The 23,789-nt window shown below is 34.2% G+C and overlaps 3 protein-coding genes across 4 annotated transcripts; all 3 read left to right on the top strand.

Annotated features, from left to right (window-relative positions):
• The first annotated feature begins 4,910 nt into the window (after positions 1–4,910).
• On the top strand, positions 4,911–11,206 carry LOC110807044 (EamA-like transporter family). 2 transcript variants are annotated; one of them, XM_088206819.1, is made up of 8 exons: positions 4,911–5,334; positions 6,490–6,879; positions 7,250–7,467; positions 7,789–7,859; positions 7,948–8,049; positions 8,588–8,705; positions 8,811–8,946; positions 10,957–11,206. In XM_088206819.1, exons 1-8 carry the CDS (start codon positions 5,251–5,253, stop codon positions 11,017–11,019), a joined length of 1,182 nt encoding a protein of 393 aa, XP_088062945.1. In that variant the 5' UTR covers positions 4,911–5,250; the 3' UTR covers positions 11,020–11,206. The 2 variants fall into 2 exon arrangements, with proteins under 2 accessions (XP_088062945.1, XP_021887755.2); XM_022032063.2 differs by lacking the exon at positions 10,957–11,206 and adding an exon at positions 9,029–10,564.
• An 849-nt stretch (positions 11,207–12,055) lies between these two features.
• On the top strand, positions 12,056–15,154 carry LOC110807055 (ER membrane protein complex subunit-like protein (DUF2012)). Its single transcript, XM_022032074.2, has 7 exons — positions 12,056–12,266; positions 12,452–12,498; positions 13,606–13,714; positions 13,914–13,977; positions 14,061–14,177; positions 14,263–14,371; positions 14,864–15,154. Exons 1-7 carry the CDS (start codon positions 12,172–12,174, stop codon positions 14,947–14,949), a joined length of 627 nt encoding a protein of 208 aa, XP_021887766.1. The 5' UTR covers positions 12,056–12,171; the 3' UTR covers positions 14,950–15,154.
• Positions 15,155–15,699: 545 nt separating this feature from the next.
• On the top strand, positions 15,700–21,106 carry LOC110807054 (Galactosyltransferase family protein). The gene is made up of 12 exons (XM_022032073.2): positions 15,700–16,130; positions 16,519–16,582; positions 16,682–16,731; positions 16,831–17,021; positions 17,235–17,295; positions 17,466–17,538; positions 17,892–18,015; positions 18,110–18,197; positions 18,792–18,842; positions 19,452–19,523; positions 19,945–20,060; positions 20,630–21,106. Exons 1-12 carry the CDS (start codon positions 16,003–16,005, stop codon positions 20,650–20,652), a joined length of 1,041 nt encoding a protein of 346 aa, XP_021887765.2. The 5' UTR covers positions 15,700–16,002; the 3' UTR covers positions 20,653–21,106.
• The last annotated feature ends 2,683 nt before the right edge of the window (positions 21,107–23,789 follow it).

The raw sequence follows: 23,789 nt of genomic DNA, 5'->3' as shown, positions 1-23,789 counted from the left end.
CTTGTTCCCTATCATATCATTAATAATTTCATTAACTTAAGAAATATAGTTTTGACATATAACAATATTTAGTTGGTTCAAACACACATTAGATGTCATATAACATTTGACTTGTTAAATAAAAATATACACGTAAATATATATGAATCGGTTCATATTAAAAAATATCCAATTTGGTCCAACCTCCATCTTCAATCCCTAATTTTTTTTCCTCTTTTTTTCATCTCTTTCTTTTTTTCTCTCTTTCTCTCTCTCCCTCTATGGTAGATGCAAGCAAAGAGTTTGTAAATATCACCTACTAATAAATCTATATCTAAAAAATTAAGTGAAAACACCCATAGAGAGGTTCTCCATTCCATTAACCCATAATCTTTTGGTGCTCAATCTCCTCGATCACTTTTACTCCTCTACCCGATATAGTGTCATTTGTGATTACTTCTCCATTTCAATGTTGTTTCATACTAACCTAAATTGTTCATATTACGAGCTTAGTTTCGATTACATATCAAACAAATTTGATATTCCCTTTGGCTTGAGTTCAAGCCTTGAGGAACTAGTGTCAATTGAAAACCCAATTTTGATCGGACCTATTCCTTGCATCATCGGTAATTTCACCAACTTAAGGAGTTTAGCTTTGATTGGGATTGAGGCTTTTACAAATATCCAATAGAGGATTGCAAAATTTATTAGTGTTCAAGAGATTTTGCTCTAATAAAATATATTTAGTGGTGAAATTCATAAGAATTTGACCAAATTAAAGAAGTTGAAGATTCTCGATTTAAGCCAAATATATTTGACAGAAGTGTTCATATATTCTCAAATAATTTCACACGACTTCGAAAGCTTAACTTAAGTTTCTATGGATATTCTAGTGAAATCTCGTATTGTTATGAGAGATTGTAACGGCCCCGAAAATTTAAAATGAAATGTGTATTAAAAATATTAAATGCGGAAGCGAAGTCAAAATTTCGATTTAACATCCCTTACACTAAAACCAAAAATGTGCTCACAAAATATAAAAGATCAAAGTAACTAAAGGAGAAACTCGAAAGTAAAAACTATGAATATAACTATGGAGTCTTTAAGCGTCCCCTTCGTCGTCCTCCTGCGGAACGGGCTCGGGAACAATGTCTTCCTGATCTGAAATGATTAAATAAGGAATGAACTACACTAGCCCAGTAAAGACATCACGATATCTCACCGTCACGGAGGTAAAGGTGGGTAGAAAACACAAAAAAACCAATGGAGCATAATTTACAACAAATCCTTTTATCAATAATGAATCTTTTACCATCCACTTACCTCGGTGAAATTCATAAAACGATATACGAAAGCAATAACATTATCACCATAATGGAATCATATAAACTGTATAACATAATACTTATCACGCCTTTTGTAATTCAATCATTACACAACATATTTTCCTCATTTAATAGCCCACTAGTATCCATGGGGATCCATAGGGGTCCCGCTACCCGTTAACCCTTAACACTCGAAATCAGATTCCAGGGCCGTCCCCATACCCCGTCCGGTATGGGCGCCAAAACACATAAGGTCTCCATACCCCGTCCGGTATGAGAGACCACAATCCCGGTAGGGTTCCCTACGGACCTGGTCCGTCCACCATCTCCTAGGATATCTAGTCAGGCTGACCACATTATACAATTAACAATTTACATAATTTTTCGTTCTCCTTTTCCTCAGTCAGCATCATCAATTTACATACAAACAAGCAAACAGTAATTTATGCCAAACAAGACAATATACAACATCGGTTTCTCAGTCATTCAACCCATAATCAATAAAACAGTAAAATATGCACGCGAAACAATGAAATGAAAATATCAGACCTCATACTGCATTTAAAACTGTAAAATATGCCAAATAACAGTTAACCGACAAACACATTAGACTCGGGCTCCATTAGCGACCTTAAGAAATTTCACACATTCGTTGATTCAAGAAATACCGTTTTATCATTATTGAACTTTAATACCGTGATAGGAAATAGGGTGAGGGGTCCTTACTTGTTTCGGGGTCCGAACACGGCTTCACAGTGCGCCTACAGGCTGTCCCTAATTTTCCCTAAATTTTTCCTGGAGAACTGAAACGCACTACCGGTACCTGCACGTGTTCCAAAAAATCCCAAATTAGGCACAGGGCCCCTTTTTGGCCAATATCGCAATTCCGGCACGGCGGCGATTCGCCTCGGGTTGGTCGTTTTCGGCCGTTTCCGGCCGAATTCGGCCACACTTGCATCGGTCCATGCGATAAAACAACCTTAGGGCCCTCGGGGGGCCAAAAAAGTACGGAAAACCGAAGCTTACCGGCGGCAGTGCTCTCGGGTGCAGCGGCTCTCCGGTGAGGTTCGTGTTTTAGTGATTCGGCTCCAATCAACCTGTAGAGAAAAGAATGGTGATTACGGTGATATAAAAATTGCATCAAACGGAGACCGGGAAGGGCCTCATCGGAGGCAAAAACCGAGGAGGGGCGCGGCGGCACCGCTGGGTTTCGGCCGTATTTTTTGGCCGTTTGGCCGGGATTTTGGCTCCGATTTGGCAACAGGAAAAATCAACGTGGAAAAACGAGTCGAGGGTATGAAATTTACCTCGATCGGCGGTCGAAAATCTCCCCGGTGCGGCGGCGGGTGGCGGCGGCCGGCTTCTCCGGTGTCTGGTTCGTCTTCTCCGGCGAGGGCAGGCGGCTAGGGTTTTTGTGGTCAGGTGTGGGGGTTCTATTTATACCCTTTTGCCTTTTGATCTCAGTCGTCCATTTTGATTTAATCTGGGCCGTTCGTTTTTGATTGAATCTGGGCCGTCCGTGCGATTGCATTTGGGCCGTCCGTGTGCACACTTGATCTGGGCCGTCCGATCGCGCGTACGCGGATTGCCAACGTGGCCCGTCCCCGATCGACGTGGTCTTGCCACATGGCAGGTCCTGGTTGGCCATGACTGCTGACTGGGTCTACTGACGTGATGCCTTTTTTTTTTACTTAATAAAAATATTTAATAATAAAATACAAATTTTCCAAATTTTCGGGGCGTTACAGAGATTGTTAAACTATTTAGAATTTTTAAATATTAGTGCCTTGATGTACCATATAAAAAAAAGAGACGTGAAGGAGAGGAAGTGAGGAATTAAGAATTGGGAATAGAGTTTGTTTAAACTTATCTAAATTAAAAGAAATATCACATAATATTCAAAATGATATTTAAACTAATAAAAATATAATACGTATCAATAAATTCAATACGTGGTACTCTAAATTAATAGTTTATATTAAAATAATGGATTAAATTTATTTATTTAATTTGATTAAAAAAATAAAATAAATAATATTAATTTAAATAAAAATAAATAGTACAAAAGTTAAATGATTATTTATCCAACTTACATTTGTAAGATTATATCAACGTGGAAGATTTAAAAAAAAAATTATAAAATTTTACATTAGAAAGTGAATTAAATACATCAGCATGTGCCAATCTATGACCATTAAAATAATAATTTATAAGTTTTGATGCAATTTAATAACAAACGCATAAGTTTTTTTCTATTAATGAAGGCGCAAGTTATTCTTTCATTTTTTAACGTTCAAATATTTCTTTCATAATTCTTTCTTACTGTGACTCAAATTACTTTGAAGTTTTCATTCCTTTAAATTATTCATAATAAAATAAAAAGTGGGGAAATTGAAATTGCTAATAAATTATTCATGGAATTATAGTCGGCGAGTTGTCATATCACTATCATAAGATTTGATATGACTAAATTAGACCCATATATTAATTATTATCAATTGGTCATCTCTTACCAATTTCTTAATTCCGCTAAATGCTTGAAATGTGGGTTAGCCCAAAAAAGCAACTCGAATGTGATATACATGCACACATACGTGTATAATGATATTATTTATAATCAGAAATTTGAACACATTGATTTTGGAATCTTTTAATATGAGACCAAAATATTGACACCCACACCTACCACATTCAATAAAATAAATTTTCAAAATAAAAAATAGATATGGACCGGTATTTCGCATTTAAGCATATGTATATTATAAGTTAAATTTATTGAATGCAGTGCTTTCTAAATTTATTGATCATTTACATATAAATAAAATTTTTTTTAATTCTTAAATATTTTAATAAAAACCAAATACATTTTAATTTTTAAATTATCTACTGAGTCAATGAAAATTAATTTTTTCTTGTTTTATAATTTAAATAAATAAATTTTCTACTATATTTATCCGTCAGTAAGTATGCTATAATGTATTTAAATTTAAAGTTTTTTTAATTGTTAAATAATGTTACTTATAGTTGAAAAATTTTGATTCCTTTTTTATTTCTTTAAATTTTTCATGAAATCATTATTTTTAAAACAATTATATTCATACTGAATTTTTAATTTCAATTTATTAATAATGTTTAAAAGCTTAAAAAATGTGCATATGACATTTCATAATATTTTATAAAAGATCACAGTGTTTAGATTTAGTTCAGATTGAAATGCACTTTGCATTTTTTATTAATTTAATTAAATTAAATATTTTTATATTATTTTTTATTTTCTAAATAATGTATATTTTAATAACACAATAAACTTTTTATCAATGAAAAAATATATATATATTTAAATATTTTCATCACAGACAACTACTAACAGTAATAACAAACTAAGACTAAAATTTACGACTGATTTATCAAAACAAACTAAAATTAAAAGCGAGGAAAAAAAAAAAAAAATTAACTGATTTTCAGTTCGTGAAAATATCAGCTGCTGATGACGTGGACCAATAGGATAACAAATTGGAGAGAATATATTATGAACTAATAGTCAGCCGACGAAAAAATTATTTATTTATTTATTTCTTTCGTGCCAGTAAGGCAAATCACCAAATATTTTTTAAGCCATTTACTTCTCTGCCTATAAACAATGAAACTTCAATTAAACACAATTAATGCTCTTCTTCGCCGTTGCTCTACCTCTACGTCTTTTTTCCTCTCCGTTGCGATCCGTTTATTGAATGTCAACCCTTTTCTCCCTCAGCCGCCCCAGTATCTCTTCACCTTCAAGCTGAATATGGATGCGAATTGTTCATAGGATCTCACGGTATCTCGTTGTCGAGGAGTGAAAAAATCAAAGCCGAGCTCGACGATCTGAGAGACCTTACAGATCTCTGCGGATTCCTTTGCTTTTCTGCATCTGGGCTTTTCTCATTAATATATATATATATTTTTTATGATGGGTTGGCGATATAAGGCTGGTTTGTTCTTGATGGCCACCGTTGTTGTTATATGGGTCACTTCTGCGGAAGTAACTCAGGTTTGTTCTCTTTGGTTCAACATTTTCTGGTCCTTGTAACTTTTCTGGTAGTTTGGCTTGTATATTTTGTTGAATTGAAATCGATTTTTTGTTTATACTTGTGTGTTTATTTCATGTGGGTTGAGTGATTGTGGTTGTTATCTTGACGTTTTCTTTTGGAATTTGATTAAGACAATTGCACTTTGATACGATTAATATAATTCGCTTTGTTATTTTTCCTTCTGGGGATTGTATACTTGGCAAGAAAGATTAGACAAAGAGACTGCAATAGTTAATTACGTCTGGGACCATAAATCAGCATGAATAAGACCTGGGGTTTATGTTAGTGTTTAATTAGTGTAGCTGATTTTCTGGGTTCACGAGAATTGAAGAGACAGATACATGTATATATAGTTTTTCCTTTTTTTTTTTTTTGAAAAAATATTTATATATATTTATTTTTTCATTATTTTTCATACTCTAAATAGAGCACAATAGACGGCAAGGTTATCCAACGAAATCACATTCCCGGAGTCACCCACTTGTCAATTGGACTCTGCTACCTGGTTTTCTGCTCCTTAGTAACCTTTTCTTTTCCCTTAAGTGATGCCATGTGGTCGAAACACGACTAGGAAGTTGTTGAAAAATTGTTTTTCTCCATTCAAATTTGGACATTTCTGAACTCTTATTCCAACATGCATGCAACGGTGCCTCATAAGAAGTTCTTAGATCATTTCACCAACATGCTAATACTTTAACAGCTAAAGCATAATCTTCTTTTTGGCAACTTGTGAAGTTTGGAGGCTCTTTAAGTGGAGGGTATATATGCTATATAAAGCATGAAATGTCTAGCATTTTATTTAATTCAGTGTTACTGTATCATTAATTTTTGTGGTCTGGAGATACCTGGATCATTTCATCAACATGGGAATAATTTGCCTACTTCATCTTCTTCTTTTTGGTGGCTTGTGATGATGGATTATGCTATGTAGAGCATAGTCTGTTTAGTGCCTTAATCAGCAGTTTCTCATTGCTTTCTTGATAGGAAGGGTGATTAATTCCTTTTCTAATGGTATTGTTGGCCCTCGAAATTCATGATACTTTGGTTTAATAAAATAATTAAGCATACAATTGCCTTAAAGCTGGGTAATAAGCTAAATGATCTCCAATCAACAGGATATCTTTACAAACTATAAGCAGCCATTTGCAGTGACATATCTTGGAGCTTCTCTTATGGTAGTTTACCTCCCAGTAGCATTGATTAAAGATTGGTTTTGTAAAGTACTAAAACGCAAGGCTTCTAGAAGTGATAAAGATCCCGGAAGCACAGATGAGTCTCCTACTCCCATTAGTTCTCCTATAAAGAGCAGAATCTTTGAAATGGAAATGCATGGGACTTTGACTAGGAAAGACAGTGAAACAGACCTTTCTCCTGATTGTGAGGCAAGGCCGCTGGTCAGTAAACACAAAGATGACTCACACATGCTGAAACAAATCAAAGAGGTTACAACTAAAGAGATTGCAACTTTTGGATTTTACCTTGCCCCTATTTGGTTTGTAACAGAGGTAAAAATTTCTTATTATTTATGTCTATCATTTTTTTTTTTTGACCTTTAACTTTGATTTGCACAAGTATATTATTCAATTATTGGTGAAAATTTTTTATCTGCATAAATTTGTGAAGGAGTGTTGGCTTCTCCCATAAACTTATCCTGGTAGCAGTTTTTTGCTTAAAATAAGTATATGTGCTGCTCTTAAAGGTCTACTTTCAAACAAAATTCATCTTTTTAGTTTAACATTTAGATATTTGATTGCAAAAATGATTCATGTGTGCATTTGCTTCTCAAAAAAGTTATGCAATCTTTTAGTGATATTAAAGTTACTGTGCAATACGAAGGGGTGAGAAATTCTTACTGGTTCTATTTTGTACTTCCAGTATTTGTCAAATGCTGCACTTGCACATACAAGTGTTGCAAGTACAACAGTGTTATCCTCAACTTCAGGGCTTTTTACTCTTTTCATTGGTGCTCTCCTGGGCCAAGATTCATTAAATGTGGCAAAAGTACTTGCAGTCTTTGTTAGCATCACTGGTGTTGCCATGACTACTCTAGGGAAAACTTGGGCTGCAGATGAGTCACAACTGAGCTCTTCGAGGTAAGCTTCTACTTCGATGGACCTTGTTTTGCAATAATTTTCGAGGGTTTAGAGACAGAATTCAATGGATTGAAAAGGCATCTTTTGTCATTCAAATAACACTCCCAAAAACCTTTTCATATTGAAAACTTTGACTGTTGCGCTTGGTCATCTGGAAATTTTATTAGCTGGAAATTCATATGTACCCTAATTGCATGGTTAGGAATACTTCATACTCTACCATAACAAGCAGGATATTTCATTGTACATATAATTTCCTATTATGCATATTGCAGAATTATGTTTGGTTTCTGGGAATTGACAGTTGATGTTTGTGCTTAGCGCTGGGAAACGCTCTCTCATGGGTGACCTCTTTGGCCTTCTTTCAGCCATGTCATATGGATTATTTACAGGTTGGCTGCTGTCATTTCAGTTTTCAATACATTCTTCTGTTGCCATCTTGAGATTTCTTTATTTAATCCTTCACAACTTATGCTGCAGTACTTCTTAAGAAGTTTGCCGGTGAAGGAGGAGAAAGAGTTGATGTGCAAAAGTTATTTGGATATATAGGATTATTTACACTTGTGGCACTTTGGTGGGTTGGTAAGAGCTCATTTCTGCATAGTGAACTCCTGATTCTGCCATCCAAAATTTATTGAAGCATTTCCTTCTTTTCTTCTTTTAAATTCTGAAGAGGAAAACAAAATTTATTCAAGGTGCAGCAAGAGGGGGCTGTCTATCTAAAAAGGCATTTGCAAAGATTATTGGACAAAATATCTCTTATATTACCTAATTCGATTGCATCATTCTTTATCTCCACCAGTTTCCTTATCTAGGTTGTTTTTTGCTGTTCGTATACCATCTTTGTTTTACTGTTAGTTTAACCCGTTTAGCATTTTTGTCTACTATATATATCTAATGAATTAGTGATATTGGCTTTAGGTATTACTCTTTAAAGTCAAATTGTGGGGTTTGTTCTGGCTTCTAAATGATGTGATTTGCATTGGCTGCTGGAAAGTTTACAAGATGTGTTTCTTCTTTTTTTTTTTTTCTTTTACAAATCACTGAAAAATTCTCATACAAACTAATGTATAATATTTATTTTCTGGCTAAATAATTGATCTTTTGATTTTCATTTCAGTTTGGCCATTGACAGCCTTGGGAATTGAACCCAAGTTTACCATTCCACATTCTGCTAAAGTAGATGAAGTTGTTCTGGCCAATGGCTTTGTTGGAAGTGTCCTCTCTGACTATTTTTGGTATATCAAAAGCAATCCTTTTGTTATTGGTCCTCCAAGCCCCTCACAATTTTCTTTCTTTGGTTCCTGGAATCGTATTTCAAATTTATTCTATTCACTCTTCAGGGCACTTTGTGTTGTGTGGACAACTCCTTTGGTAGCAACCTTGGGCATGTCACTCACCATTCCTCTTGCTATGGTAGCTGACATGGTGATTCATGGCCGTCACTACTCAGCAATTTATGTTCTTGGCTCAGCTCAGGTGATGATTCATCCTGCATCAAAGCATGTATTTGTTTTATTAACTGGAGGTTAAGTGAAATGGATGTTTGGACATTTGATAGGTTCATTGAGTCTGGCACATGACTTGTGCTCAGAATGATCTGAGGAGACTATTTTGTTGCTGTCTCTATGTTATTGATTTGCAACTGCTGCCTTTTTCTAGGAGGAGGGGATGGAGGGAGGATGCCCTTAGCCCTATTTGGGAGGAATCAGTTACCTTCATTACACTTTTTTCTGTTTGTCTATAAGACCCGTATTTGCTTTTGACAGCATCCTGGGGGTGTCTGGCTGAGGCTTAGATGGGTCAGAAGGTGGATTAGGCTTTGTGTCTGAATGTTTTCGTGTTTTAGTTTAATATTTGCAATTTGAAGGATTGGTTGTGTTTGGATTAAAATGGGTGGTTCATGGGTTGGTTTAGTCAAATGGGTTCTAGGTAATGGAAATGGACTGATGATGCAGGATGAGCATCAGTTAAACTAGCTTAGGTAAAGATAGGCAAGAGGAAATTAGAGATTAAGGTGAAAAATTATAAGGAGAAAATTGCATGAGATAGACCAGATAAAGCAATAACAAAAAGAGGAATACAGAGAAAGCAAGTTGGTTATAGACAGTATTGGTCTGTATTCAAGAATCTTAAGGTATCCATACGAATTAAATCTTTGGAAGAGGATTGGCAAGGGAATAGAGGAGTTCCAGAATTATATTGCCTGGAAGGTTGATTCAGACCGAAAGGCGAGATTCTGGTTTGATGAGTTGCTAGAGTGGGGAACAGCAGAACAGTAATTTCCCATTATTCTTTTGGGGCTCTCGTAACAGAGAGGCCTGGTGGCAAATTCTTTCTCCACATCCTTAGGTTGGGAAGCTTGGATTGTGGACTTGACAAGGAACCTCAATGACTGAGAGATAAATGATTATATAAATTCGATTCATCTATTATCAAGACAATGTAGGTCCGTCAAAAGCCTTATACAAGCCTATATGGAAGGTTAGTGTGAGAGGATCCTTCTTAGTGAGGTCTTACTATGCCTTCTTGACTGGGAGTGTTAGAAATAACGAAGATTTCTCATGGAACTTAATTTTGATGATCAAAGGCATCCCCATGAGGAGCCTTTTTTTTTTTATTGTGAAGCGGTAAGGGGTTGCATCTTAAGCCTAGAAAGTCTCATTAAAAGATGGAAGATCCTGTGCAAGGGGAAGCAGAGAAAGTTAATCATCTTCTTTTATGTTGTCATCTAACTTATAAATTGTGGCATTTATTTCAATAAATATATAAATTGAGGCGTTTGGCTTAAAGTAAGTTGAGGATGGGCTTTAGATAGTGTGGCTAGATTGGTCGAAAAGGAGTTATAGCCATAGAGGGGTATGAGCACTGTACTAAACAATTAGGTCTTATTCCTTCAGTTACTTTTTGATGGTACAGGGGGGATACTTGAATGTTCTTTTGATCAAGGATCATTTTCTTTATGCATTTAAGAGATTTTAACTGACATGTAAATACTTTTTATATATAAAATATTTTTGATGCTTTCTATAATATATTGTACTTAATTTTTTTAAAATAAAATGAATAAAATCCTAACAGAAAAACTCTCAATTTATTATCATCTCTTTCTTTTGTTGGTAGCCATTAGCTTTTTATGTAAGCATTAGTTTCAAGAATTAAAAAAAAAAAAAAAAAAAATTTACAAAAGAGAAGATCTAAAATAATTCTCATTCTTATGATATTTTAAATCTATCTAAAAATAAACTAAAATGTTATAATGTTTAAATACAAATAATACTTACAAAAGATTTCTCCACTAAAGAAAATCTTTTCCAAATCAATGTCTTCCTGTTGGCTAAATTTATTTAAGGAGTTTGATGGGTTTGTTTTGAGTTGGATTTAAAGAAATGGGTTAGCGGGTAAATGAAATTATGAAATTAATTAATCTTGAAATTATATATATATATATATATATATATATTTGACCTTGCTTTGGTATTTTTGCAGGTGTTTGTAGGATTTGTAATAGCTAATCTTTCTGATTGGTTCTCTAAAAGGTTTGGATTGTAGCATTTGCTGAAAACCCTAATTCATACTCTTAAATTTATTTTTTGGGGGAATCAATTCTCCCCCACCCTTTTGAGCAAATGCCAATTTCATGATTGATATATAAACAAAAAAAGCATGCTCAAAAGGATGAATTAGATTGTTGTAATTTAGTTGATTGTGTAAATGAAAATATATTTGTTGGGTTTTTTTTTTTTTTTTTGTAGTTTTATCTTAACATTCTTTTGTTTGGCATTTTTCATAGTTTTTGATTTTTTTTTTCATCGAATTAATATTTAAATAATTAAAAATACTTTTAAAAAAATGCAAAGTGTATTTTATTTAAATATGATGGTGGAATTCCATACCAATATTTAGCTGTTTAATACATTCATATTTTAAATAGTCTCTCAATATTAGCAATGTTTAATTATAATATATAATTATCAAGATTAATAACATCATGCGATTTGATCTAATCCTATTTACAATTAAAATCTAAAGTAATCTTTAGAAGTAAATTTTAAAATATTGGAAAAATTTATTTACATTTTTATTTAGTTGAAGTGTAATAAGAGGTAAAAATTATCAAGATCAAAATGTGTTAATCTTTTATGGTTTTGATTATACTTTAATAAAATTTATAATTTTTTTTGTAGTTAAAGATGAGTATAAATTTCTCAGAAACCAAACATTTTCTGAGCACAAATTCGACCAAGTGAGTCCAAACTATTATTACCATCTACAGAAAAATAATTCTAGATAGAAGTATCATATTTTAATTATTTTTTTATATCATCAAAGTAAAAAAAATAATTTTTATTATTTTTAAAATAACTTTGTAAATTTTTATATTACATTATAGAAGAATTTTTTTTAACTAGATTGGATTTAACATATAATTTATGAACTTGATTAACATTTATTTTGCTAAGAATTAGGGAGAAAAACACAGTATGTTATTTGTGACCCATCAACAGACGGAGGAGGGTTCGCAATTCATCATCATAGATCGTACGGTCTAGATTTGAGATCATAACGATCATCATGTCATTGTCCATGGACCGTTTGGACTCTTCGGTCTTTCGGAGCATATATTTCCAAATCTTCAAACTTCAGAACCCGAGGATCCGAGCAGCATCGTCTAGTTTTCATCAACTGTCATAGCTTGAGACTATGGCGCCTATCATCAGATCCAAACCCGCTATTGCGCTGCTCTTCGTGCAGTTCTGCTTTTCAGTTATTTCTTTGGCTCTCGCGGGTTCATCCGGGTATTTTCTACTTGCAAATCCCTAGTTCTCTGTTTAGTTGCTTAGAAATCGTGATTGTTTTAACTTCAAGCTCTTCTTATTATTCATTTATTACGCTGTAAAACTAGATTGTTTTGGGCAGTTAAGTTATCTTGATTTCTCCAAATTGATTCCAGTTGCATGTTTTACTTATTCACCTTTTGCAGGTCTGGTAATGGTTTCACAATAAATGGCCGTGTAAGGATCCCTCAAAGTATGTTTTATATTTGCCATGTTCCGGAATTCTCTTTTCCTTTTCCATGTTCAGATTGTTGCAATAAGTGTTAGGATTGTTTTTTGGTTGAAATTGATCATCTGTTCTGGTTTGATTTACTCTTATGTTTGATCCTGTCAATCTAAGCCGTAGATAATAGTGTCGGTTATTGAGCATAACCTTTTTACTATGATCCTTTGCTTGACAATACTAGTTTATGTTTACCTCAGGAAGCCTGTATATGTGGGTGTTGTTGTATTGCAAATTTGCAAATTTGATGACAGCGGAACTCAGTTTTTGGGTTTTCTTTTATCGGGTGAGAATTCCAGTTTAGCTGGTTATTTGCAATTTGGGAACTACCTCCAAATTGGTTTGATGGTTTTCCAATAACGTTCAGTCAGGGTCTTGCCTGACATTGTTTTTGTTTTTTCTGCCGCCTAAGGTATGCCCTTTTGGTTGTTGGCACTTAATATCTTTCTTCATGTGGACTACAGTGTAAGATTTCAGCAATAAAGATATTTACTAAGCATTATTTATTGGAAAACTCATTAAGTGTGATATCAAGTTAGATTAGGTCAATCTCTCGGAACTACATATTGTCATCTTTCTTATCTAAGGCCACAAAGAAATCATCTATGATATTCGTCATACTTTGATGTAATAATTCAATCATAAGTTTCAAATGTTTCCTCAGAAGATGCCATGGCAGCGGTCCATGTGTTTGTGATGCCTGGTTCATTGCGTCTGGAAATGACAATCATGTTAAGAAGTCATTGACTAAGGTTACACAACTGTATATTCACCTTTATAAACAAACTAGTTGGAGTTGGCTGTGTCTAACCTGAAATGATGATATGCGGCCAGTTGAGTAGAAAATCACGTCAACACCCTTTAATTTTTTACTTCTACGGGAGTTGGTTTAACCACTCATCTGATGCATGGATGATGTATTGAAGCCTTACTTGACATAGGTTTTGTTTAGATGATTATTCTAGGTAATGATGTGAAAGTTTGAACCATACATGTGGATGTGTTATGTGTATTCTCTGCACAGTATTTAATGTTATCGCCACAGTCCGTTTGATGACTGATTAAGTTGCTTGGCAGGTATCGGGGTTAGCGGGCTTGGTCAATCTGGCAAATTGTCGAATGTGAAAGTTAGACTCAATGGTGGCCAGAATGTAACTTTCCTGAGGCCTGATGGATATTTCTCTTTGTATCCTATTATTGATCAACTTTGACTTTTTGTTTTTAATGAAATTCAGTATTAGTTTCTTGCTTATAGGAGCCTTTAAAAGAAAAAACATTGTCATACAAGTATAGATCCTGCAATACAGATTTCTACCTGTTTGTGAAAAGAACGTTGATGAATCGTTTCTTATGTACATTTTATTCCTTAACATGTTTGTTCAAAGCCATAATGTGCCAGCTGGGACTCATTTGATTGAAGTGGATGCAATAGGCTTCTTCTTTTCTCCGGTAAGATTTTTTAAATAGCCAGCTTTTCTTGATGCTTTGACAATCAGGAAATTGATTTCCAATGATCTAATTATGTTTCTTAGGTTCGAGTGGATGTTAGTGCTAGACACCCAGGCAAGATTCAGGCAGCCCTGACAGAGAACAGAAGGGGTCTTGCTGAGTTGGTTTTAGAGCCATTGAGAGAGGAGCAGTATTATGAGGTTGGTCTTACTTTCCGTATTAATATATTAGTAGTTTGAGCTTTCGCTTCATGCTGTCTTACCTCACCATCCTGTCCTGTTACAGATTAGGGAGCCTTTCTCCATAATGTCTATAGTGAAGAGCCCAATGGGTTTGATGGTGGGTTTTATGGTGATTGTTGTTTTCTTAATGCCCAAATTGATGGAGAACATAGGTGAAGTACTCGATACTAAAGTTTTTAATTCCTTGAAAGCTTTGCTTACTGTGACTTCTCTTGATTTGGCTCTGATGGATAATTCAATCTCTACTCTCATAGGAGCAGCCTATGCTATGTCTTTTTTCAATAGAGTATTTTCTCGCATTTAAATTTTAACGGAGATGTCAATAATGGAGTCGACACTACTTTAACGTTAACATAATTTGTTATTTATCATCCCCGTGTTCTTTCATGTCCAAGCCCATTAGTCTAAATACAGATTTAAGCACAAGCCTATTCTACATTGGTCTGAAATTAGTTGGCAAAACTAGGACGGCATTTTTTGAATGCTAACTTTTTGACTCTTATATCACATTTAAATAATTTAGTAGAATCAATTATCTTAAAAGTATAAGGTGATAGAGAAAATACTCTGATAAATTCTATTGGAATGTTTCTGGTGCTTTTGACCAAATGTTATTATCTTATATGCATATATATTGTTAACAGATCCCGAAGAAATGAGACGAGCACAAGAGGAAATGAGGAACCAAGGTGTTCCTTCATTGTCGAGTCTTTTGCCACGAGCCAGTTAAAGATTTTGCAGTCTGTTAAAGGCTAGGATGTCTGTTTCCATGTGCTGGGGAAGATATGTTGTGTAGGCTAGAATTATATCCAACTACCGATTGTTTATCCCATTTAAAGTGATGACGGACTTTTAAATTTTAGCTAGTTGGATTAATTGGCTGTTTATTGCTTGCTATACAATGATCTGAAAAATCCATCCATAGTCTTTTCTTACGGCTTGTTTGTTTGTTTCGTAAATTAATTGCAATTCTTTTGATGATAGTATGGCCTACCGGCATAGTAGGGATTGTTAATGATTAGTGATGATATTGGCAGCTTCTAAGTGTTGGTAAGTTACTTTTGTTTCATTTTCTCAATCAAAATTTATTTTCAGTTCCTTTATTATTGTTAATACATAATAGTTTAAAACGTAATTTATTGAATCTTGAGTTATTTAATCATGGATTTGTGTTTTAATATTAAATAATATCCTTTTATTATACGTATAAATATACCTTTTTTGTTAATATATTTTAGGCAAGTTATAGAATCATTCGCATTTGTTCTATTCTAACGTATTATTTTATGATTTTAAGTTTTAAAATTACCTCAATTCCAAACAATATATATATGACCCACAAATTATTAAATTAATTTTTAAAATTTTAAATTTAAGATAAATAAACATATTAAAATTATAAATTATAAAAAATGAAATTTTGAAGTAACATTTTATATATAAATTACAAATCTAAACTGCCGGCATCTGAATGGGCTCTGGCCGAAGTCCAAAATCCAAATGCATTTTCCTCTTTAAAAAAAAAAAAAAAAAAATAGAGAGAAGAATATTATGCAGAAAAAGCAAGACAAACTTTCTGATTTCCTTTCAATTTTCAGTTTCGTTTTGCTAAATTTAATTTAGTCTCCATTCTCACACAGTTTGCCTCTCTCGGATCGTTTCTATCGGAGCAGATTTTTTGCGTAGAAATAACGTAGATCTTTATATCAACTTACGACATTTATGCGCAGAACCTGACTATCAGTCTTATCTCCCCCCCCTCTCTCTGTGTGGACGGACTGGGATGGAGAACTTGCCAACATCGACGAAACCAGAGAGGCGATGGAGATCATCGAAGCCTCTACATTCCTCCAAGCCATCTCTATTCATGGCCTTCTGCTCTTGTCTCGCTTGGCTTTACGTCGCCGGCCGGTTAGTTCCTTTTTCTCCCGTTTCTCATCTCTGTTGTTCTTTCCCTGTTTCATTTCCGAGAAAATCCACAATAGTCTTATCTCCGAATATTCTGAACCTTTTGTTTGGTTATACTCCTATATTTTTTTTTTTGCCGAAAATTTTATTTCATTTTGGAATATGGTTTAAAATGTAAATCCTGGATTTGCACTTGGATCCTTTGTATTTGTATCCACTGAAGGAGTTTAGTGCAATCAGATTGGATTGAATTCGAGATTTTTAGGCTCTTGTGCTTATGTGAAATCTTCAGAGTAACAAACAGATAGTAATAATCTAATAGCCACTAGTTGATGCCAATTTGTGTAATTTCTTTTTTTTTTTTCCACCTTTTGTTGTCGGTTATATTTAGGTTGTGGCAGGACGCGGAGAACAGGTTATTACTTGCTAATCTACTGAAGAAGAACGCCGATCAGGTTTGTTGGATTCCAGTCGATGAGTATGGATGACTTTTCAGATTATTAACTTCTTTCCTTTTTGTTGTCATTCTGATTTCTTGTGTTCTTGTTGGATAGAGACCTAAAGTTCTTACAGTTGAAGATAAGTTGATGGTCCTAGGATGCAAGTACGTCTCTTGAGTTTATCTCTGTTAAATGCTTTTACTAAGTTTTTGAAGTTTGGCATGATTGTCCTTGCTTTCTCATTTTACTTGCATTTTGGTTAGAGATCTTGAGAGGAGAATTGTGGAAGCAGAAATGGAATTGACTCTAGCAAAGAGTCAGGGTTACCTCAAGAACCAGTTGCGAAAAAGTGGGTCTTCTTCAGATAAAAAATTCCTTGCTGTTATTGGAGTTTATACTGGATTTGGTAGTCGCCTGAAGCGCAATATGTATAGAGGGTCTTGGATACCCAGAGGTCAGTTAAGGTTATGGTTGCGGAATGCTCTGATTTTTCACCTAATTTTTCTGTTATCATTTAATTTCCACAGACAGATTTAAATTACAAATGTATTTTCTGTCATCATTCGTCACCGTCTCCTTGCAGACCATTGGTTATACATTTCATTTTCAAGCATTCATGTGTTTCTTTGTGCTCTGTATATATGAAGAATTTTTGGGGCTTTTATAGGCGATGCATTAAAAAAGCTTGAAGAAAGAGGAGTGATCATACGTTTTGTGATTGGGCGGAGGTACTACCTCACTCTCTAGTAACTATTTTAATATCAGAGAAGGAATTCATACCTAGTCATTTTATTTATTTCTCTTTATGCCTGGGCTATTGTCAATACTGGAGCTACAAATCTGGTTGCTGCTAATGGACTTCATTAATGTGAACATCTTTTTTCTTTAAAACTTGCAGTGCTAATCGAGGTGATAGCTTAGACCGCAAAATTGATGAGGAAAATCGTTTGACAAAGGATTTTTTTATTCTTGTAAGTGTTAGGATCTGACTGCTATGTGCAATTGGTCTAATCTTTCACTTTTGGGGCTTTGATTATATGAGCAGATATACATATATTACCTTGAAACATCAGTGAAGGATGCATTTCGCAAACACTTTGGGTTATGTGATTGCATATACCTGCATTTGATGATTGATATTTATTAGACTATTTTGGCGATGCATATTTTCGTGGTACTCAACAGGCAAAAGTTTTTTGTGCTCACAGCACATTGCATTGTTTTGTTTCAATTTCTAGTCAGATGTGTTCGAGTTTTACCTGGAATCGAGCAGTAAACAAGCGTGAAGCTTGGCCTGAACATTTTTTCATTGTTGACTTATCAGGAGGGTCATGAGGAAGCTGAAGAAGAGTTGCCAAAAAAAGCAAAGTTCTTTTTCAGCACTGCAGTTCAGAACTGGGATGCTGATTTTTATGTGAAAGTTGATGATAATATTGAAATTGATCTCGGTAGAGCTTTCATTTCCCGTGCTTCTCTTTTTGTATATATCTTTTTCTCTTCATATAATCTTTTTAATGTATCATTTTGTTTTCTGAATAACAGAGGGGTTGATTGGACTTCTTGAGCATCGTCGTGAGCAAGCTAGTGCTTATATTGGATGTATGAAGTCAGGAGAAGTGGTTACTGAAGAGTACATATCTTATCGGATTTATCTCTACTCTGCAATTGTTGCTTATATTGTTTAGTTAGGGTGAATTTTGATTCACGTAGAGTTTTCTTAAATATCTTTGTGTTTTAGCAAAATTTCCTTTTTCTTCTCAAATTTTTTGGATTGCATGCAAGTAGAAAACTCCATTGTAGTGTTTTGCTTTATGAGTGCTTTTCACGTTTATGATATTGAGACATAAGCATTTTGTGATGTTAAGATATCAAGCTTTGTTTTGCTAGTAAGATTTATTAAGAGTGGTGCAACCGTAAAAGGGTAAAATGTCTGACCACTACTTGTTTGTGGTCTTTTCAATTGTTTGTTACATCTCTAGACGTATATGGTTTCTTCAAATACTCAAACTCATTTATTGTAATTCTTTAAGAGGTCTTTATTACTATCTATGGCATGTCTTTATTATGTTCTTTGGCAATGCTTTTGGTTACTATATGTGTAATTTTCTCAATCTGTTTTGAGGGGTCTAATTTGCTTTCTTTTAACTATAAAGTCTTTTAACTTGGTGTTGCTGTATTTCATCATTTATATTCTCTAATCCAAAGGATCTATCTTTTTTTCCAGGGGAAGGCCATGGTACGAACCTGACTGGTGGAAATTTGGAGATGAGAAATCGTAAGTGTCTAGATCATTGGAGTCAGGATACTTACTATTTACAGACATTCCCATGTTGTCTTGAAAGTACTTCTGGCATTCTGTTCTCATACTTTTTACCTGTAATTATTTTCTTGTTAGTTTTCTGACTACATCGAGTTCGATGGTGTTTTCTTTCATCGCTGAGACAATAGAGGACCATGAAAGCATGCCCATTATATTAAATTAAAACTTTTACCCAGCCTTTCAGTTGCTGAACAGCCAGTTGTTGCATGTTTCAATTTTCTATGGAAACTTGTTAATATGAAAATTGCCTATTGGAGCATAGGATATGGATATCCAAGAAACAAACTACTTTTATTGTTCACATAGGAAGTTCAAATATTTCATGCCGTAAAAGCCAGCTTTTGTTCACATAGGAAGTTCAAATATTTCATGCCCTAAAAGCCAGCTTCGTTATTTAATCCCGAACATAAGTCAATTTACAGTCATCTCATCTCATGCTTTTCTAAGTCTGTTGTCTCACTTGTACAATTTTTAGTAGAGTGGATTACTTAAAGTGAATATTTCTACCTTTTATAAGATGGTCCTGATAACTGTGTTAAATTTTATCTTTTCCTATTCATTCAGGTATTTCCGACATGCAGCTGGTTCACTTTTCATACTCTCCAAAAGTTTGGCCCAGCACATCAATATAAACAGGTTAATTGTTGTCCATGCTATAATGGGAAAGTAGGACCTGCATAAATATAAATTGTGCTCAGAGATAGGATTGATGTTCCTATATTCCTAATATAACCTCATGCCTTACTCAGTTTTAATTTTATAGTGGGATTTATTAAACTAAAGAATGAATGCATTAAAGCGTAAATCTTCCAAATTCCTAACTGTGCCTTTACCAGTGAAGGTGGTGGAAACTATTTTGCTTGTCTCTGCAAACAAGATGGCCTGATACTTTTTTGATGAAAGAATCCAATTACTCAAGTTAACAAGCAAGAGCACAATCTATAGTTGATTTACCTAGATTGTTTCTTTGCTCCATCTTAATAAAATTAGAAATTGGTTGTATGTCATCTCTGTGTATGGTTCCAATCTTATATTTCTATTCCCATATATTCTGCAGTGCATCTTTGAAGACTTATGCTCATGATGATGTATCAGTGGGGTCTTGGATGATGGGCATTCAAGCAACTTATATAGATGACAATCGCCTTTGCTGCCGTAATAACGCTAGACAAGGTAAATAGTGACACAATGACATGACCGTTTTCATATAGCTGGTTTATTTAGCTTTAATCTATCCGATCCTGTCTGTCAATATTCATTGTGAAACAAACATAGAAAGGCCGCAACCAAATAGAAAATAGATGTGTTAGAAAGATATATCACTTGAAAAAAACACCATGTTCTTTAGGATATGTGTGGAATAAATTAGGAAATATGAAGGATTTATCTATGACTTCACACTTAATTTGATTGAGGGTAAAGAAATTCTATTAGAAGAAATGGATCACATGTAGAATAATTTTTGAAATTGAAACAATACATTTCACATGGATTGTTGTATGTGGTAGCTTTTTATTGTTCTGTGGAGGGTTTTCATTGTTTTTAAATTGAATTAGTTATCAATTCTCAAATAAGTTATTAAGAAATTTCTGGATTTGTCCCAAGGATAGCCTTTGCTTGTAGCAGTTGCCTTTCCACTTTGTTCTTGAGGCAGGGAAAAGTTGATCATTTATTTAGAAAGCTATCTCCCTATTATGCCCCACATGCAGAGGTTGTTGAACTCGATATTGCTTTATTTTCAGACAAGGTGTGTTTTGCACTGTGATCAAAGGATAGAGCCTTTTTTTAGTCAACACACAGCCTTCAGGTATACATTCAGAGATTGAGTAAACATCAACAAATTACTTTATTGTCATCCTGCCCTCGCCGATTTCGGGGGACTCAGTGGCCGCAAGACATCTGCAAAGCGACCAACCAACAGCTGAATTATTATTCTTTTATGTGGATAGTACTAGCAAATTTTTTAGGATAAGGCTAGGGTATACCTGAAATTGTTGACTCAGGATATTGCTAATTGTTGGTAGTGATGCATGCGGAGTACTACTAAAGAAGAGACTGGTTTATGTTTTCTCTCTTTCTTTAAGCTTCAGGTCTCGCCTTCCCAATGTTGTGTGTGTAGATTATTAGTTTAACCATCAAGTCTGCAAATTTCTTTTGTTCTATACTAAATTTATTATTATCAACTAATGTGGGTTTGTTTCTGAAACAGCCCTGCTGCATTATATGTTCCATTTTTCATTAGATTAAGATTTTATGATAATTAGTTTAATTAATTATTTAATATAAATTAAAAACAGATTTCATGATCAAAATTTTCTAATTTCTACTAAAGATTAATTTTCTAAAAGATTTGATATATTTATGTTTGATTTGTGCTTTCATAGTAGTGACTTTATATATAAAGAAATATGTAAAAAATATAAATAATCCATTGAATTATTTTTTATTAGTTTACCATGTCTTCTAAGAAATCAGCAATCATTAAATTAAAAATAATTAAACAATCATTACCAAATTAGGTTATAAATTTTCCAAAATTTCTTTAGGAATTCATATACCCATGTAGCCGTTTATATTATATAGTATAGATATGTTTCTTTAGTGTCACTGAAGATCTATAAGGGCTTTCTTAATTGGGCTAAAATTTGTTCTGTAAACAGATAAAAATATTTTGAAAATAACTTTTAGCAAAATAATTTTACTTAAAAACTTTTCTATTTCTACTGTTTGATTAATCTGTTACTTTTTTCTAGGGTAAAAACTAAAGTAAAAACTCGGTTAAACATGTACTACTAAAATTTTGAAGTGTTCCAATCGAAGGCCAAGCTTTTTGAGCCGTAATATTCTAAGCCCACGACTTCAAAATCAAATTCTCTCAACTCGCCGTCTCACTCTGCACTACTCAGTTCAGAATCCTCCCCCTTTAAATTCACAGGGAAGAGAAGGGAACTTTAATTCTTCGATTCAGCTATTTAATTTCATCCTGGCAATTAGTCCATGACAGAACCCTTCACAAAGCTAGCCATATTTGAGCCGATAACCCTTCATCGGAGCTATGGTTGTGTAAGCGATGAATAGAAATAAGCTGTTTAAGCTCAAAAGTGGATGGTAAAAATGAGGGATATACGTGTGTGGTTTCACCTTATATGATCTCTATTAGAGTATACGAGGTAAGTATTTTTGTGAATAAAAGGGCTGTGTTTTTTATTTATGTAAAGTTGGGGGTTATTTTGTAAATATACATTAGTTCCATGTATAAAAACACTCAGTTAATAAGAAGAAATTTTTTTTTGTTTTCATAGATTCTTCCTCACTTTCTTCTTCCTCACTTTCTTCTACTCAATAACTCGACTCACACACCAAATCTGTCTTAGTGTTTACTGGTGTAGTTGTTTTCTTCATCAATTATGCACTTTAATGAACGTTAGAATGTAATATGGTGTCAGAGCTCGAAGATTTCTTCCGATCGAGTTTTTTTTTTTGGTTGAAATCAAAACCCTAGGTTCGTGATTTTGCAGAGAAATTTCTCCAGCTTCAAGTTCTCACGTTGATAGTCATGGATACGGCTACTACTAGCACAAAGTCGTCAACCTCTGAAGAAACCATAGCGAATCCATTCTATCTGCACCCGAGCGAGAGTCCGTCGCTTCAGCTGACTTCAACCATTCTCACAGGTAACAATTTTCACTCGTGGTCGAGGTCAATGAGAATAGCCTTGATTACTAAAAATAAGATGAAGTTCGTGGACGGTACAATACCAGTCCCGAGCAAAGACGATCCTATGTACAGTACATGGGAGCACTGCAATATGATTGTTGTATCTTGGATAATGAGGTCGATTTCTCCATCTATTGCTCAAACCGTAATCTGGATAGATTGCGCGAGAGACTTATGGAAGGACCTCTATGATAGATATTCTCAAGGTGATGCAGTTAGAATAGCTAATCTCCAAGAGGAGATTTCAATGATGAAACAAAGAACCTATTCAGTCACAGAATATTACACACATTTGAAGATACTGTGGAATACGTTTTCGAACTTGAGGCCTCTGCCTCCTTGTGACAGTAAAACGCAATGTTTGTGTAGTGTTGGAACAACAGTTAGAAAATACTATGGGGAGGACAGAACCATCAGGTTTTTAAGAGGACTAAATGAGTCCTTCAACGTTATAAAGTCACAGATCCAAATTCAGGATCCTTTACCTCCGCTGAGTAGGGTATTTGCACTTCTATACAGCATGAGAGAAACCTTGATACAGGACTTTCAGAACAGAATTTTGATTCAAATGTTTTCCATGTAAACAAGACTTTAGCTCCTCAACAGAAATGTCAATTCTCTGGACAGAACATTAGCAATAATATAGGAGGAAATAAGAAGTATAATTCTGGAATTGGTGGATTCAATAATGGTAAGAGACCAACATGCACTTATTGTGGCTTCATTGGACACACAGTAGAGAAGTGTTATAAGAAGCATGGGTATTCACCGGGGTATAAACCTAAGCCTCGGAACATTCTAAGAGTAAGTCAAGTTAGCACTCAAATTGATGAATTAGAATCTGGTGTAGTTAATTCTCATGTAAGAATTAATGCACAGTGCAGTGGTCTAAATGCATTGCCATACTCATTTACTAAAGATCAATATCACAAGATACTATCCCTTATTTAACCATCAACAGCTTCAAATATTTCAACCATTACTCCTCAAATCAACACCCTCTCTGCTAAATTCTAACCTTCCATTGAACCAGGTAACACTACTTTCTCCTCTATTCCATCTATACTAGTTGACTAGATCATTGATTTTGGAGCTAGCGATCATATAGTGACCTCAATTGAGCTGTTCACTTTACACATGCCTGTTGAAAATATGTTCATTAAATTACCAAATTCACAAATACTT

Source organism: Carica papaya, chromosome 7 (assembly GCF_054855325.1).
Source record: "Carica papaya isolate Zhongbai chromosome 7, ASM5485532v1, whole genome shotgun sequence".
NCBI classification, from domain to species: domain Eukaryota; kingdom Viridiplantae; phylum Streptophyta; class Magnoliopsida; order Brassicales; family Caricaceae; genus Carica; species Carica papaya.
This window is presented reverse-complemented; position numbering and strand designations above follow the sequence as displayed.